Genomic DNA, 16979 nt, shown 5'->3' on the forward strand with positions numbered 1-16979 from the left:
GTCAAAATGGCGCCCTTTCCTCGTGGCGTCCGACTGTTCTCGCGAGATTTCGCTCCCACTAGTAGCTGGGTCGCGGAAGAATCCCTCTTTTCGTTCCGCGAGGTTGTGGAGGTGAGCAGTGGTAGGCTGTGGGGGCACTGAGGTTTGGCGTGCAGACCTCCAGGGCCTGCGTTGCGGGGTGCGAGTGCGCCACAGAGCCCCTGAGTGGGCCGGCAGTTTTGGTGCAAGCCATTTGCGAACCTGGGTGGGTAGGAATAAGGTAGGATTGGGCCTGGTGAGCGAGAGGAGCTGGCTTTTCCCGGGATCCCCGCGTTGCTCGGTAGGCTCGAGCCGCGGAAAGCAGGCCCCGAGGGCGGAAGGCTTCGTGGCTGCGCTGTGTGGCCCGCGCCTCCGCGTTCATGGACGTGCTGCCGTGTGTCTGGATGCAGATGTTAAAATTAGGCGTTACGGACAAGTACACGTTTTGTGATTTTTCCTAAGTGCGAGGTGACCATTTCTGACGCCTTCCGTGCAGGAGGTGAGGTAGGTGCTTCCTGGACACACTTGCCCCAAGGTCAGGCATAGCAAGAGGTTGGAGGGATTGTTAGCACTGCGAAAGCGTGCCGCCTCGCCGCTGGGCCTCCCGCCGGATCTTGGGATGTAGAAGTACGCTGGTTAGGAATGCTTTCTGCAGGGTTTCCGGAAAAGCGGTTTTTTTGAGTTAATTCTACTGTGCTGTAATAACTTAACCTTTTGGTATAATAGCAGTGCCGTTGGACCCAATTTTTGTTAAATTTCGTTTTTGAGCAGTTATTTCTGAATACTTAGGTTTTCGTGTTTTAAAAAAACAACATACCGTGAAATTACCACGAGTCCATCGGACATTTTGCAGATCTCTTAAGATCTTCCTGACCTTTTTGATTTCTTGTATTTGAGCTATTTTGTCATTTTATCCTAGGATTGCTTTCTTCACTATGTTGTCATTCTCAAGTATACTAAAGACAACACAGAAACGGAAGAATGTTGGTAGCCCTGTAAGGGAGATGAAGTAGTAAAATAGACTTCTTTTTTTGCCCCCTATTGTCGGATTTTCCAGTGAGATTATAAAAAGACAAAGGGCACCATTGTGTGGTCTGTTAGCCTTTCATTGAAAAGTGAGAATTCATAATTTGTTAGTACTCATAATAGCAAGGAGGTAATATGCCAAGGAAGAGGTTTTAACGAGTGACTTTGATGAATGAGAAGAGGCTGTAAATGGAAATCCAGTAGTTTGGATTGACCTAGTAAATGCTGATTATTTTTCCTGATACAATGAAGCAACACTGCCTTCTGACTTTGTATGTATAAGTTTTTCCAAGGAGTTCCCATCAGCTCTTGAAAAATGGCTTTTGGCCATTAATTGTATGTGAATACTTTTAATTGTATATTGCATAGTTAGTACAATTACATTTTGTATCATGGGAAGATGTTTAACCTTTATTTTTGGAAACGACAGTACTTACTGTTCTGGAATCTTACTCCACTGGATAGATTGAGAAGACAACTGAAAAATGGAAATTGGGAATTCAGTTTCCAGAGTTTAGAATTTGATTTGAAATGGATGATTCTTAACATAAAAATCCTAGGCCTAGTATATGATTTTTGCCTTTATATAAAATGTGACATAATCTGACCACATCCAATTTTGTATTCTGTTGGCATTGTTCAGAGGAACTACATCACGTTTACTGAATTGTCAGAATTCTGAAGCAAATTACAAGTGGTGAATAAACAATTTGGAGAAGGACTTGGGAGAGTATGTAACGGGAATGAATTTCTCAACTCTATAATGGCATCTAATTCAGCTGTGGAAATTGACAGTGAAAGGTAGGTGCTATTTTAATCAACTCCCACTAGATTTTTACTGCAAAACTGACTAAATTTACTGATAACTTCACTGTATTTTTATTACTGGATAAGTAATAGAGATAATTTTCAAGAATAAGGAAAGAAAAAGAAAACTTGTTTTACACAGGTCTTCAGTTTATGTAGTTAACAGTGGGACAGATTCTTAATCCTGGGTAAACAGGAGAGTATTCTCTGGGCCAATTTGGTATCTCTTCCTGGCTAAATCATCCTAATCTTAACAACAGGAAAATAGGTATCAGTGGCGTATCTTGCTTAAAAAATCAGGTTGTTCAGGTAATGCACATTATAATAGTGCTGGCACATGTATATACATGATGGAAATAGCTAGTTAACTGGGAAATCAAATCAGCATTTCTATTGTATTGAAATTAAATGTTTGCTAGGCTACTTTTGTTTTATTTAGAGCAAGCTCTAGCAGTAAACAAGACTGCCTTTGGAAATTAAAATTATTTCTCTTGGAAGGTCATTTTTTGGTAAGTGCTATTGGCAGTATGGCACATGACATTATGGTCCATTTTAGGTGGTCAGAACAAGGTGGTTGGTTTAGTCCTGAGCCCATCTTAAAAATTATCTCGAGCATTTTTTCCTGCTTTTGGTCTGTGGAAGAAAAGTAGCTTATGGTAATAAGCATTTAGTAATAGAAAAGTACAATTAATTCTTTCCCCTTTTTTCTAGTGATAACTCTTCTGGTAGCAGCCTATTTAAAACTCAGTGTGTCCCTTACTCACCTAAAAGGGTGCAAAGAAACCGTACTAGAAAGTTTGTTCATTTACCTGAAGTTGCTCAAGCAAGGGATTCATCTAGTGACGACTCTTTCGAACCAAGACCGTTGACTTTAAAAGCTATTTTTGAGAGATTCAAAAACAGAAAACGAAAACGTAAAAAGAAGAAATACAAACCAACAGGAAGACCAAAAGGAAGACCAAAAGGGAGAAAAACCAGTAGACGTTCCCAAATAAATAAGAAACAAGTTCAAGACAAAGGATCTGGGTTCCCATTTTTAGAATCCGAGAGTGCAAGGAAACCATTACCTTGGAGAAAGATTTTAACCTTTGAGGTGAGCCAGTATTTTATATGTGTGGATACGCATAGCTGAAATGTCTGAAATGACTTGTTGGCCACTTTGAGAATTTAGATATGGCTGGAGGAACATGGATGGAATCTGTAACTTTGATAATACTCTCCTGTACACTTACTGCCACTTCAGGACCAGTCTATCCTTTTGCACAGACTTCACCTGGGTGTATTCAGTGAATGTATCCATTTATGAGGTGCTTCAAGGCTGTTGATACAAAATCCCTTGATCTCACCAGGTCTTTAAATATCATCCCTAAAACTCTAGTGATTCCCAGTTTTACAGTAACCTAAGTCAAGCCCATCCATATCTTCTATGTGTAGTGGCTTCCGTGGAGGCCGTTTTCTTTCAGGTACTGAATATTTGATTTTGACAGAATTGCCTGACAAATAACATTTTTAGCATTAGACTCTCAAATACTTGAGTTAAATGATTGCGTAATTTATAAACTTTGCTGTAGAATGGGTGGTTTGAAAGAATACTGATCTTTTATGTTTAAAGCTGATTATATGAACATGGGATTTGTTTCTCTTTGTATTTAAACATGTCTTTAGAAATCCCCAGACAATACAAGATATGTGCTGAGTTTTTCTTGGTATACCAACTTAGGTAAATTTGATAGCGTGCTAGGTAGATAGTGGATTCCTCTTGGAGCTAGTATATGTGATCCATATACAGCAGAGAGTAATTCAAGACCGCTTAAGAGTCTGGTAAAGGGATCCTTTCCATTTTGGAACATAAGGCATCTGCTAACTCATGGAAGAAAATTCTGCATTTTGTAACATCATTACATGAAGTGTTTTTGATATTTAGCAAGCAGTGGCAAGAGGATTTTTCAACTACCTTGAAAAACTGAAGTATGAATACTACCTCAAGGAATCCTTGAAACAAATGAATGTTGGTGAAGATTTAGAAAAAGAAGATTTTGATAGTCGTAGATACAAATACTTGGATGATGATGGAGCTCTGTCGCCTATTGAAGAGTCAGAGTGAGTTTAATCATGTGACATAATTTTGGTCCTAGGGTCTTTTGTTTTGTTGTTTTTTGGGGGGGGATTTTATATATTTGATAGAGATCACAGTCAGGCAGAAAGGAGAAGCAGGCTTCCTGCTGAGCGGGCTCAATTTAGGACCCTGAGACCACGACCTGAGCCACCCAGGTGCTCCTTGGTCCTAGATTTTATCAAATTAAGTGTTTTTAAATTTTGGTGTTACTTGTTACATGTTATGTTATGGTGTTACAAGTAACCTGTTACATGTTGTTTGGTATGTTACTTATAAGTGTTACTTGTTACATATTAATGTTATGGATTTGTTTATACATTAACATTAATGGGGAGGTACAGATACAATAAGCCATCTGGGTTGTAGTTGAGCTTTGAGCTTGGCACATGAGGCATCCATTTTGGGATGTCCTACATGACAACATAATTTTTCTCCTTACTAACTAATACTGCTATTTTAGTTGTAGATCATGACAGTATATTACTGATAGGGTCTGGATGATTTTGTCGTCTGAGAGTATGTTTTAATGTTACAGAACAGAGGATGGGTCTGCAACAAATGTTGAACAAAATGGCGAATGTGATATCAAATTGGTGGTAAGTGACATTTTTGTCCCATTTGATTTTCGGAGGATAAGCAGTTATTCAGGAAGAATTTAATCCACTAGTTTACTGTCTTAGATTCTGAATTTAATTTTTGAAAGGTTCAATAGATGTGGTACAGGAAATTTAAGAATAAAAATAGGATTTATTGAATACTTGATGAGAACATGGGCTTTTCAGAACTGTTAATAAGTGTTTTTTTCCATTTAAATTTTTTATTTTTTATAAACATATATTTTTATCCCCAGGGGTACAGGTCTGTGAATCACCAGGTTTACACACTTCACAGCCCTCACCATAGCACATACCCTCCCCAGTGTCCATAACCCCACCCCCCTTCTCCCAACCCCCCTCCCCCCAGCAACCCTCAGTTTGTTTTGTGAGATTAAGAGTCACTTATGGTTTGTCTCCCTCCCAATCCCATCTTGTTTCATTGATTCTTCTCCTACCCAGAACTGTTAATAAGTTTAATGTGCTTGCTGTTAGATGTCTAATTAGGATTTTCTTTTTTTTTTTTTTAAAGATTTTATTTATTTATTTGACAGAGAGAAATCACAAGTAGATGGAGAGGCAGGCAGAGAGAGAGGGAGAGAGGGAAGCAGGCTCCCTGCTGAGCAGAGAGCCTGATGTGGGGCTCGATCCCAGGACCCTGAGATGACCTGAGCTGAAGGCAGCAGCTTAACCCACTGAGCCACCCAGGCGCCCCTAATTAGGATTTTCTAATGAAAAAAAAAAAAAAAGCCGAATTTGGGTTTTTAACATCATGCCTTAGTCACCAGGTTATTTTAAGTAATCTAGAGTTAAGTAATGTGTGTAATTATTAAAACAATAAAATTTAGTAGTCATTTAATGATTTTTTTTAATGCAGGACCATAATGAGTTCATTATAAGTTCTCAAGTACCAAAGATGAAGAATGTGTATATAGAACAAGAGGAATGTACTGAAGAAGCTGCTTTGTCTAAAAAGAGAGCATCAAAGTCTAAAAACATTGGACAAGAGTATAGAATGGCCTGAAAAGAGATAGGAATATGAATGTTAAGGTAAATAGAAGAGAGAAAACAGCTTTTCATAGAAAGTAAAGACGATAAATACAAATACATATGTTGGTGTAGTGATAAAAGAGAACCTGCTAAGGAGAGAAGAAAATCTGAACAAGTTAGTGAAACTTCTAAAGAATTACTAGAAAAAATATTTTAAAAAACAGTGAAATTATCACAGAAAATTGAGGCTAGAATAGCAGAAATAATCACTTGAGAAATCATAAACAGAAGATCCATTTTGCCTATACTTATTCATTTCAGGGTAAGCACTTCCAGGTGTTAGTTGTGCATTCAACTCAAGGAAGTACAGAGATTGTAATCCTGAAACAATCACTAGTGATGGACAACCAACCATCCATTCCTCAAGAGTACCCGAAACGATTTTGATGGCTGTTTCACTCAAAAGTGACCTTTAGCTTCAAATGTGTAGTACTCTAATAACTTATTAGTTACCTAGACTCTTTAACTACCAATTTTCATCACTACTGTATATTGCTGATTGTGCCACTAAATGTCTACTATATTTTATGATCGCACTTTTGCTGTTTTTGTTTAGTTTGTGAACAAAGACTTAGACAAAGTGCAAAAAATAAATCCTCTTTTGCAACCCAGAACTCATGGCTCAGTATGAGTTTTGATACAGATAAGAAGGAACAAGATCCGGGGTGCCTGGGTGGCTCAGTGGGTTAAAGCTTTTGCCTTCAGCTCAGCTCAGGGTTCTGGGATCAAGCCCTGCATCGGGCTCTCTGATCAGGGAGCCTGCTTTCCCCTCTCTCTCTCCTTGTGATCTGTCAAATAAATAAAAAATCTTCAAGAAGGAACAAGAGTCCCTAAGACAGATTAAAGTCATAGTGGGGGGTACTGACAAACCTGAAGGACGATTCCAGGACTGTAAAATTAACTAGAAGCATATAAGGGAAATCTCAGCTGTACTGAATTAGTATTCTAATTTTAATGTTGACATGAAACAAAGATGCCTTGTTTTTTGTAGGCTTTTCACTTGAACACAATGTCTGGGATTAAAGGTACATCTTACACTTTTAGGTGAGTCGATCAGATTTGTTGAAATCTACTTTGTCAGACAGTTCATACCTCCACGGGTTTCATTACTAAAAGACATTTTGCGATTTTACAATTTGATGTTTCAGAAAAACGAATTTTAGTGGTCACACATTTTATAGGGGAAGGTACAAGCTTCACTTTACTTGCAGGAAAGGGTTTCCATAAACTCTAAGTTAGTTTATATTGAAATAATCAGAATACTGGATATTTCTGTTTCATGCATTTATTTTAAACCAAAGCATAATCTAAAATAAGATATAGGATTTAACAGTGTAATGTTAGAAATGATTAGAGGACACAAGATTACCTAAATCTGAATGATGCAAAGTTTAATTAAAAAGCACCCAATTTGGGGCGCCTGGGTGGCTCAGTGGATTAAGCCGCTGCCTTCGGCTTAGGTCATGATCTCAGGGTCCTGGGATCGAGCCCCGCATCGGGCTCTCTGCTCAGCAGGGAGCCTGCTTCCCTCTCTCTCGCTCTGCCTGCCTCTCCATCTACTTGTGATTTCTGTCTGTCAAATAAATAAATAAAATCTTTAAAAAAAAAAAAAAAGCACCCAATTTGTTTATCTTCCAGTGATTTTCTGAATGGGAACAACAATATAGCCACCTTAATATTTTCCCATATTTTTTTATAAGTGACATCAAATAATGATCGCTCTTAAGATGAGGCAAAAAAATTAAACACTTTGCTGTAATCTGGGGATGTCCTAGACAAAATAAACTGTGATACTGGAGTTTGCTGAAATCAAGACTTTATAGAAATCTTCCTTTGGTGGTTCTCTAGTAGCTATTTTGTACTTACCTTCAGTCTTTGGTCTTTATTCTCAGTATAGACTGACTCCTTCCTGTAAGTATTTTAAAAATCCTTAATGTGTAAAATATGTGGAATGATTTAATTTGTAAATACTTGGCTTTTTGCACACCTTTGAACTCAGAGACTTAGAACAGATCACAGTTCTAATTGTTTTTCCTGTGGAATCTTCCAATTTTAAACTAAACAGTGTTGAGGTCTATCCCGATGGGGCTTTTTCTGTAGACCTACATCGTTGGAAACGCCTCATAGAGTATTTGTGTGGTTTCCTTTATTCACAGAACTATGTGTTAGATCTGTGGGAAAGAACTGCAGGACACTTAACATTACCTGCTAAAACTCTGACCTAATAGTTATGTTTTTTAAATCTTAGGTATTGGTGTATCCCAGTAATCTGTACAGTTCTAGGGTGATAGTTTAGGTAAGTTTTCATTGGGGACAGTGTAATCTTTGGGGTACTGTTACAGTTCAGATGATGAATTTAATTGTTCAACTGCTGGATGATACAGACATGAACTAAAACTTAATTCTGACAGAGCTGGTTATAGCTTAAAAAAACAGTTTGGATACTAATCATATATTTAGGTTTTGGATTTTAATCAAACTTAAAACTGTCCTTAATCTTTTGATGTTTTATCTATAGGGGTGAATATGATTTGAACTCACTCATATTTAGAGGTAGGTGGAAAATCCAGTTTTTGTTGAAATTTATTAAGGATCCAAAAGTTCTGAACAGTAAGTTGTGAGGTCAGCATACTGTTGTGTGCAGTAGTTATCTGGGTATGCAACAGAAGTATCAAGATCTTGATAAAAATATTTGCCACAATACTTGACAAACTGAAGAGACTGCACGTCTAGGGAGTAACATGAAAATGCCCTCTTCTGTATCTTTATTAAGTAGTTCCTATGGTTCATCCTAATAACATATTTGGATATATTACAACAGAGATATTGAGGGTTTTTTTTTTTAAGGAATTCTGCTTAATAATAGCAACTAATCTTGATTTCTAATGCAAAGTTTCTTTTAGTGATTTGACTTAACAGTTCTGTATGTGCCTTATACAGAGACCGGAAAGATAATCAGGACTAGGTTTATGTACTTAAGATGAAGGTAAAGTAGTTGTCTTATTGGAATGACAGGAATAATTACAAGAACTGAAATTTGTAGAGACATTTCTCAGGAGGTAGCATTGTAGCCTATAGGTAGAGGTGTTTATATATCTGGCAGGATCGCACTGCATGGTATCTGCCCTCAGCAGCTCATTCCTGCTGGGTGTTCAAAGGACAGTGCAATAGAAACTCGGTATCTGGCATCGTTGGTTTTCTTGGCTTCGTGCATGTTAAACCTGGTATTTTTACTGAAACAGTATTCTTAACGGTTTTTTATACTGCTCAGCTTGAGATAATTTTCAAGAGGAAGTAACGCTTCTCCTTTTCTAGGGTGTTTGAAATTGAGAACCAGATAGATCCACACTCAGACCCTAAACAGGTAAGGCTTAAATTTCAGTTGCTTCTAGTGGCTGCTTGTTTTTTTCTGGTTAGCAAAACAGCAGGACTTCAGTACAGAGAGGCAGAAAGTTTGTATAGATTTTAAGATGGAGAGGAACTTCAATAAAGCCTCATTGTAGATAGAAATGGGCACCATTGTTCATGGTGTCCAGAAATTAATGTGGCTACATTGAGACACAGGTTATGCTTCCATCACAGCAAGTTTATTGCTGTGGTGACAATGAGGCCTGTAACATTTTCTCTTACGTTCATGGAGTAGAGTGGAAGAAATAAGACTTAAGCATTAGAACAGATAAGGAATGATTTTAGATCTGTTTGCCAAAATAGCAGTCAGTGCACTTCTACAATTTGACTTCTAGGGCCCTGAAGTAAAGACATTGGATGCCAAAGATTATAGGTAAGATTTCCCCTAAGAAGCCCTAGGAGATGGAATCCATTAATCTACCTAATTTTGAAAGCCACTAGTCCTGGTAGTTCATTACCTCACCACTTTAAACACAAAACCCTAGATGTTGAAAGGCTGCAGTTTGTGTTTATACTGTTTGCCAGTGATTTGTGATGTTATGATGATGGGCAAAATGTTCAACTGCTCTGAATGCGCTGAATGAAAGTAGCCTTTCTGAACATCCAACTAAATGAGATCTGTGCTTTCCAGCAAAAGCTCTAAAGTAAAAGTTAACTGAAACGTGAATAGTTACTTTGGAGTTAACCGGAGGGCATTTCATGCCAATTAGGGTATGAATGCAAATGAATATAGCTTTAGTTTAAAATATCTTTGTTCCTAACATTTAAATGAATTGGATTGAAAGCAGTTATTCCAACTTTGTAGTTTTAAGTCGGCAATTTTCAGCACATATTAGTATAGAACTGGGTTTCAGGATACTTGGGAACCTAATTAACTGCATTTTGAAAAGTATAGTCTGAACTTTAAAATTTTCCATAGGTGGGGAGTTCTTAAATTATGTCCGTATTCAAATGGAGATGCAAGAAACCCAGCTGAAAGAACTCTGGCAAGTTAATTTGCTGTTGCACTGTATAATGGTCATTACCAAGGCTTTGAGAATGCAGTTTCTCATTTGCTGTGGACATGACCATAAAAAAATTTTCCCACTAGGTTTTCTTTCTTTCTGCTACTTTGCTAGCATTCAGCCTATTGGGAACATTTTACCAACTATGTTCTATTTCCATTGCCTTAGATTAGCCCTGTCCAGTATAAATTTAACAGAAGCCATACTTGATTTGGTAATGGTCCTATTTCAGCTTCTCATCTGAACATACATGGCTAGTATACTGAACAGTGCATGCCTAGATCTCTAAGAGATGTCTTTTGCTAACTCCTTCCATATTGTAAATAACCATGCAACTTGTAATGTAATATATTTAATAGAGGGAGGCTGGCTTCAGTTTACATGATCATCTCTGGAAATGGAACCTTACTTTATGTTCCTGTTATATAGGAGTGACAGTGACAACTGTGGATTGATCAAGTTCTTTTTAAAAGGTATGTACACATTTGAAAAAATGACCTATAATTTATAGGTCATTTCAAAGAGAGCTTGCGGGACTAAAACCAAGAGCTCTTAACGCTGTGACCAAATATTAGAGTTCTCCATAGGATGTAATAGTTACTCAATAGTGCTATGTTTTCCTGAGGAGATACAAGATTTAGCTGCTTCTGTGATTGGTCAAGTGGGAAAGAAATGTCTCCCAAGTTTAACTAATGTATATATACTCTCGTTCTCAGGGCTGTTTTGAAGATTATGATTCTAACTTTGGAGGAACTATGGTGATGAGCAGTGACTGGCAGTGGAAGTAATCACATATAAAAACTCCTTAAATAAAAATTTATTGGCTTTAAATAATTTTTGCCTATGTTACACATAATTTAAAAAAAAACTTTACACTTTTAGTAGAAAGTCAGCATGTATTTTTGGCTCTAAGTTTCTCCAGTGTTTGCTGTGGAGGGAATAAAAAAACCAAAAATTTAGTATGTTACCCATTGTAGTATACCCTAGACACAGAAAAATTGTAGGGGGCCTAGCTCACCTTATGAAATTCTTTAGCCCTTGCTCTGTTTTGGGTGTATGCATCTTGCTTTGCTTTCTCTTCCCTTTGCTGTTTGACTTCAGCTAGCTGATTGTATGATCTGTAAGAAATGTATACGCAGAACTAAGGATGGAATGTGAATTCCTATTCATACACACACACACACATACACACACCCCCACACACCACCTGTACCTTAGGGCTCTTTGATGCATGAGGGCTTCTGCAGTCTTTCTGTCTTCAGGAAGTGACACTCTAACCTTAACTTTATTCACACCCTTCAGGCAATTCACAGATGAGCCTGAGCAGAGAACAAGTGACTTGGCAAATATTACAATGCTTCATTCTCTGTGTGAGCTGATGCAGATTATGTGGAACATACCTGTAGGTTTCTCCTTAGCTATTTTGATTTGAGAATTTTCAGAAATACGAATTTTATTCTTTATTTCTTTCTGTCTCTGGGAGGATCTTTCTATAAATGATTTTTTCCTCTTTATAAATGCTTCTTGTAAGCTCCCAGGTAGAGCTATAATCTTTGGAGGGGTTTCTGTTTTTTTTTAAAAAAAAAAAAAAAAAAAGAAGCTTTTAATATTGTGGTAGTAGTATACAAGATTGTGGGGCAGTGTGACTATTGGAACTGAATGGGGAACTCTGCTGGCCCCTTGGGTAACACTAACCATTTCAGATGCTCAAGGGCCTACCTGCAGACACAAACATGTGCTCCTCCGTGCAGTGTTCAGATACATCTGGATAATCCAAGGTTTCTGTTACTGTTACAAAAGGTAGAAGTTCACTCACCTAATTGCAAATAAAAGGAAAAAAAAATTATAGATGAATTTATGGCTTCATCTCTGAACAGTATCACAAGCATAGGTTCTAAAACCTTTAACAATTTCTAAATCCCCGGTTTCCTCAGATAGACAGATGTGGTCTTTGGGGGAGGTAGGCAGCGATGCCTTACTCTTAATCCTTAAATGCAGTATAGGAATCTGTGTCCCATAAACTTCTATTCTATTCTTCCTTTGTGCTGGTTCTCATAAGACTTAAGTTTTCTGGGAAGGGAAGTTAAAAAAAAAAAAGACTATTCCTATTAAAATGTTTTATCTGACCAGCTTACTCTAGCCAAAAGCTCCCCCCTCACCCCCATTCCTGTCAAGTTCTTCCAAACCACTTCTGCATCGGCCCTACTTGTCTCCTGCTTTCCCAAATTACCCTTATCAGTAACCACAGCAACCAGTCCTAGGATGGAGCCATTTTTTAGATAAGTAATTTAATATAGTATCAGGCCGTAAGAAAAGTCCTGCCACAATACTATAGAGAATCTGGGCTTTGTAAGAGGGTAATTTAATAGACTGCATCAAATAGTTGGTGGGTTGGGATTTAGATTTTCTGTTTCCAGGCTGCAGTTCTGTGATCAATGAATTTACCATAACCTAGAGTCCTTATTAATTAACTAGAATTAAATTTGTGGCATGATTCCCTCCAATGACTATCTCCTAAGCAGTGAAGTGGGCCAGGAGGAATGGTTTGCTTGCACTGGAGAAAACTATAAAGAACCTATAGCTAGGGGCGCCTGGGTGGCTCAGGGGGTTTAAAGCCTCTGCCTTCGGCTCGGGTCATGATCCCAGGGTCCTGGGATCGAGCTCCGCATCAGGCTCTCTGCTCTGCGGGGAGCCTGCTTCCTCCCCTCTCTGCCTACTTGTGGATCTCTGACAAATAAATAAATAAAATCTTTAAAAAAAAAAAAAAAAAAAAAAAAAGAACCTGTAGCTAACAGAACTCAAAACCCATTTTTGTGTTTCATAACTTGAAATATATCTTCATTTTTTCTTTGGGACTGACCCACACAAAATAAACTTAAAAGGTAATAGCACTCATTTTGTATCCCCCTCGGGTCTGATTTTTACCTATTCTAGAGCTCCACTGCCTTTTTTGGAACAAAATCAATATATCACTGAATCAATTCATTCCTGAGTTCCAGTAATTCCAGGTCCTAATGAAAACTATAGCGTCATAAGATGAATGTCTTTAGGGCTATTAAATGGCACAACACAATGCTATCGGGCAGTTTGAGAGCTGGTTCTTCCTGTCTGCTGTCCGGTGCTTGTAAGCACAGTAACCTCTGCCTGTTCACTATGTAGTTGAGTGCATTTGTACCCAGAAAGGGGAAGGAAATTAGTTGGCAAACAATTCTAATGTAAAAAATGCCATGCAGAAACTACTTAAAAGACCTGTTGCCTTACTCTCAGTTTATTGTGTTGCTCTATTAATGAGGTGTATTCATATTAAAGAGAGCTATGAAGTTTACCTGAGAACTGCTTTTTGCCTCATTTCCTTTCCTTTCTTCTAGTGTTAGATTTGCAAGATCCATTTCAGCAATACTGATATCACTGGTGCTTAGTAATGTAAGCTCTGGTTCTTCTATTATACCATGGCCAGACTCTGTCTCCTGTGCAATAAAATTCAAAAGGAAACCATATGCTTAAAACATTAAAAATACAAAAATAATCTGTTACAGAGGAAGAACAATGGTGGTCCGTGAAGACCACAGTGGTGCCTTCCCCAACCCCTGACCCACTTTTAGAAATACTTAGGACTTTGGGGATGGGCAAAATAATTGTCTGAAAGTAGCTACTGCAAGGGTTGTAAGCCCAAATGCTTATTATGGGGCTACACAGTACAAATGCAGGTTGACTGGGAGCTGTGTAGGACCTGAGGGCGTAATCTAGATAAGTAGCTGGTGCGGTGCAGCCAGATGGAGGCCACTGTTGCCAAACCACATTTTTAGAGGAAGTATCTTTAATTACTGAACAAGAATTTGCAAAACAAACACAAAACCACCCAAAACCCGCAAAATAAAACACACAATGTGGCCCAGATGTCACTCTTGCTGTCAATATAATTTCTAATCTATGTTTATCAGTAGAAGAACAAACTACTAGAAAGTGAAAACCATATTCAGGTGACTGGAGTTGAAACAAGTAGATCAAAGAGGCTGAAGCACAGGTCAAGCCATCAGAAAAAAGATGCGTCAACTGGGACCAGACCTTTTGGAGATTTCCAATGATTACGAGATTGACTATCTCAGGAATATCAGCAAGAATTTCAGTTGTTTCTCTTGAATTTGGTTTCAAAAGACTTGTGGAAATGAATTTATATACAACATTTCACTTACCCACACTGGAATAGAGCTCTGTAATGATCCAGAACTTAAAAAGAGCTCTGACTCTCCTAGGTGAGAAAGGTTTCCTGGGATTTTTGGAGTTTCTGTCTTAGTGGAATTCTTAAAATACTTTTCATTCTCAACAGAATATGGTGCTTGAACTGAAGTTCCCCTTTCTACTGTTCTGACACAGGATTGAGAATCCATTTCCTCCACATGTGAATTTATATTTAAAACCCCAAGGCTTTCAGTTTTATCTCCATCAAGTCCTCTTTCTGATGGTTCTTCAAAGCCCAGTCTTTCTTTTCTGCCTTGGGGTTGGGCTTTTGTTGAGCACTCACTAGAGGTAGACCCACACGGCGTGCTATACTGTAGACTTAAGGGATGAAATACATTAGCCTCATCAGAGGAACTGAAAACTGAACTCTGTAAATTTTCTACACAGAGGTGGAAATGAACACTTTTTTTCTTATTTTGTATTTCAGTCTGTTCAGAATAGTTCTGACTTTCCATGCCTTGGGAAGAATCTCTTGCTTCAATGCTAAAAATACTTGGTAGATCAATATGTTGGCTCCCCTCCTGTGAAGAAAATTCTGGCAGAAGCTGTTGAAAAGATTGTTCAGATCCTGAAAGAAATAAGTTAACCATAATTACATGTTGTAAAACCTGGATACAGATACAATCTCTAATAGTCTGACTAAATTATAAATAATGAAGCCAGATTACAATGAATAGAAAACTAAAAGAATGGCCAGAGTGATTTTCAAATAATTCTGTTCCTACCATGTATTTTCTCCTAGCCTAATAAGATATGGTTATTAGGAATGATGAGGACTCTTCCCTAAGAGAGAATACTGATTTTAATGATGGAACTTAGACTAAAATGTACATGTGTATCTCAAATAAAAATATGTATGTGTGTGTATATATAAAGTTTGTACAAGAAGTTTTAGAAGAATACCTAAAACTCTAAGGGTTGAGCAGGACTTTTGCTTTTATTTTATCAAGTTCAGAATTGTAAAAATGCAAACTGAGCATTATTCTGTTATTGAAATGAATACACAGAGAAACAGAAGCTGTGACACTGGAAATGGGTGAAGACAGGACTGACCAAGTGGTGCTAGGCACACCAAGGAAAATGGGTGTAATGGGTGTAAATAAAGCAAAAGTTGTTTGTTTGTTTGTTTTTTAAAGATTTTATTTATTTATTTGACAGAGATCACAAGTAGGGAGAGAGGCAGGCAGAGAGAGAGGAGGGGAAGAAGGCTCCCTGCTGAGCAGAGAGCCCGATGTGGGGCTCGATCCCAGGACCCTGAGATCATGACCTGAGCCGAAGGCAGAGGCTTTAACCCACTGAGCCACCCAGGCGCCCCAAAGCAAAAGTATTTTTTAACTTAATCATACCTTCAGTCTTTTCTGTGGCAAATATCTGAGCAGCAGCATGAGCCAAAGGAGGGTCCAGCTGCTGGTTTGGGCTTGTGTTAGAAGAATTCAGGCTGGTTTTCAGTGCTGTAAAAGAAACTGTGCTTCTGGGTGTTGCAACAGTGTGGTGGCTTTCACACGAAGAATCTGAGTTCTGATGGAAAACAACAGGTTAAGGCTGAAATACTGATTATGTATTACCAACTGGATTAATAGTCATGTTCCTATGATACTACTCTGCCTTAATTACCACTTCACTTTCACACTATTACTTTACTTAAACCCAATTCTTCCATTTCAGTTAATATGAAAGAGACTTTGACAAAAATTATTAGAAAACTGCAAATTAACCATAGTTTAGAATACAATGAAATCATTTTCAAAGGCAGGAACTATTATGTAGGACAGCCTGGGATGTCAGGGTATGGGAGTGGAAAGACCGAGGTTCAAATCTCAGCTGCCTTACTATATAGAAAGAGGCCTTAAATTTTATAAAATTAGTAATAAACACAAACCATAAAAATATTCTTGAGCATTTTATGCATGGTACTCTAGTACAGCTTGTTTTCAATCTTGGCTCCACATCAGAATCGCTTGGGGAGCGATTATCAGAAATTATCTGATTATCAGAAAAGAGTTTCTGATAATCTAAGCACGCCTAGGGATTCTGATTTAATTGGTCTGGGTACAGCCTGGACACTGGGATTTTTAAAAGCTTTCCATGTGATTCTAATTGGCAGCAAGGTGAGGAACTACTGTTCTTTTTTTTGTTGTTGTTCTTGTTTTTAGAAATTCACAGCAATGAAGCACCGACATTAATGTACCTGGTAAAAGTCTCTGCTGTCTTGAGAAATCCCAGAATATGATGATATATCAAAATCTGGATGTGGTTCTAAGGGTTTAAATAGCTGACGATGCAAATTTGGAAAAGTGTGTTCCAACTCCGGAAAGTCCAGGTCAACTGTTGTAATGTTGAGAAGAAAGATTAATTTTAGGTAACTGCAATTTAATGAAATTACTTCCATTTTTTTCATTGTCAGCAGACACTTTCAAATTAAGTCCTATCATTATGTCCCACATACAAAAAATGAGGATACTCTCAATGACCAAAACCTTTGACCAAGTTTCCATTTTCCACATTCCAAAGTCTTATGACATTAATTAGAAGAAGACACTATGATCACTGCTTTGCTAGAAGTGCTGGTTATTCTCACTTATTTTAGTATCTGTGATTTAAAAAAAGAAGAAAAGTTCCTGTACAGGGTGTTAGTATGGGCCTGGCATCGTACTTCATGTGTATTATATCATTTAATCTCCAACATCTTTTTAACGGAAGATGAAGGAGTAAGCAATG

At 37.9% G+C, this 16979-nt stretch overlaps 2 protein-coding genes and 8 non-coding genes across 30 annotated transcripts in view; 9 read left to right on the forward strand and 1 right to left on the reverse strand.

Moving 5' to 3' along the window:
• Position 1: 1 nt before the first annotated feature.
• TAF1D (TATA-box binding protein associated factor, RNA polymerase I subunit D) lies at positions 2–16543 on the forward strand. Of its 14 annotated transcripts, none has more exons than XR_009356910.1 (13): positions 118–522; positions 1688–1845; positions 2563–2944; positions 3776–3951; positions 4503–4563; positions 5438–5610; positions 6602–6654; positions 7859–7906; positions 8129–8163; positions 8926–8974; positions 9354–9391; positions 10382–10495; positions 16415–16543. XR_009356910.1 is itself a non-coding variant. In XM_059186577.1 (7 exons), the coding sequence occupies exons 2-6, from the start codon at positions 1808–1810 to the stop codon at positions 5582–5584; spliced, it is 804 nt and encodes a 267-aa protein (XP_059042560.1). In that variant the 5' UTR covers positions 118–522; positions 1688–1807; the 3' UTR covers positions 5585–5610; positions 6602–7018. The 14 variants fall into 14 exon arrangements, 3 of the variants coding, with proteins under 3 accessions (XP_059042560.1, XP_059042568.1, XP_059042522.1); XR_009356900.1 differs by lacking the exon at positions 16415–16543 and adding an exon at positions 10739–10856; XR_009356909.1 differs by lacking the exon at positions 16415–16543 and adding an exon at positions 10739–10856 and having other exon boundaries at positions 10452–10495.
• LOC131823040 (small nucleolar RNA SNORA40) lies at positions 6143–6268 on the forward strand. The gene has a single exon (XR_009350488.1). It is a non-coding gene; the product is annotated as a small nucleolar RNA SNORA40 (small nucleolar RNA).
• LOC131823030 (small nucleolar RNA SNORA18) lies at positions 7677–7807 on the forward strand. Its single transcript, XR_009350478.1, has one exon. It is a non-coding gene; the product is annotated as a small nucleolar RNA SNORA18 (small nucleolar RNA).
• Positions 7952–8023, forward strand: LOC131823049 (small nucleolar RNA SNORD5). Its single transcript, XR_009350494.1, has one exon. It is a non-coding gene; the product is annotated as a small nucleolar RNA SNORD5 (small nucleolar RNA).
• Positions 8717–8854, forward strand: LOC131823019 (small nucleolar RNA SNORA8). Its single transcript, XR_009350468.1, has one exon. It is a non-coding gene; the product is annotated as a small nucleolar RNA SNORA8 (small nucleolar RNA).
• LOC131823022 (small nucleolar RNA SNORA1) lies at positions 9101–9232 on the forward strand. The gene has a single exon (XR_009350471.1). It is a non-coding gene; the product is annotated as a small nucleolar RNA SNORA1 (small nucleolar RNA).
• LOC131823016 (small nucleolar RNA Z40) lies at positions 9551–9623 on the forward strand. Its single transcript, XR_009350465.1, has one exon. It is a non-coding gene; the product is annotated as a small nucleolar RNA Z40 (small nucleolar RNA).
• On the forward strand, positions 10034–10159 carry LOC131823029 (small nucleolar RNA SNORA32). The gene has a single exon (XR_009350477.1). It is a non-coding gene; the product is annotated as a small nucleolar RNA SNORA32 (small nucleolar RNA).
• On the forward strand, positions 10532–10658 carry LOC131823021 (small nucleolar RNA SNORA25). Its single transcript, XR_009350470.1, has one exon. It is a non-coding gene; the product is annotated as a small nucleolar RNA SNORA25 (small nucleolar RNA).
• Positions 10825–16979, reverse strand: part of CEP295 (centrosomal protein 295) — a 53609-nt gene continuing 47454 nt past the window's right edge. For 6 of the 8 annotated variants that reach the window (XM_059186444.1, XM_059186457.1, XM_059186433.1 and 3 more), the window contains 9 exons: positions 16450–16586; positions 15608–15779; positions 14216–14829; positions 13349–13489; positions 11742–11838; positions 11423–11587; positions 11236–11341; positions 11041–11140; positions 10825–10950 (listed from right to left, as the gene is read on the reverse strand). In XM_059186444.1, coding sequence (XP_059042427.1) covers positions 10912–10950; positions 11041–11140; positions 11236–11341; positions 11423–11587; positions 11742–11838; positions 13349–13489; positions 14216–14829; positions 15608–15779; positions 16450–16586 — 1571 coding nt within the window. In that variant the 3' untranslated portion in view covers positions 10825–10911. Of the gene's footprint in view, positions 10951–11040; positions 11164–11235; positions 11342–11422; positions 11588–11741; positions 11839–13348; positions 13490–14215; positions 14830–15607; positions 15780–16449; positions 16587–16979 lie in introns of those variants that run through there. The other 2 variants (XR_009356868.1, XM_059186467.1) reach the window with 2 other exon arrangements.

This window comes from Mustela lutreola, chromosome 1 (assembly GCF_030435805.1).
Source record: "Mustela lutreola isolate mMusLut2 chromosome 1, mMusLut2.pri, whole genome shotgun sequence".
NCBI classification, from domain to species: Eukaryota; Metazoa; Chordata; class Mammalia; order Carnivora; family Mustelidae; genus Mustela; species Mustela lutreola.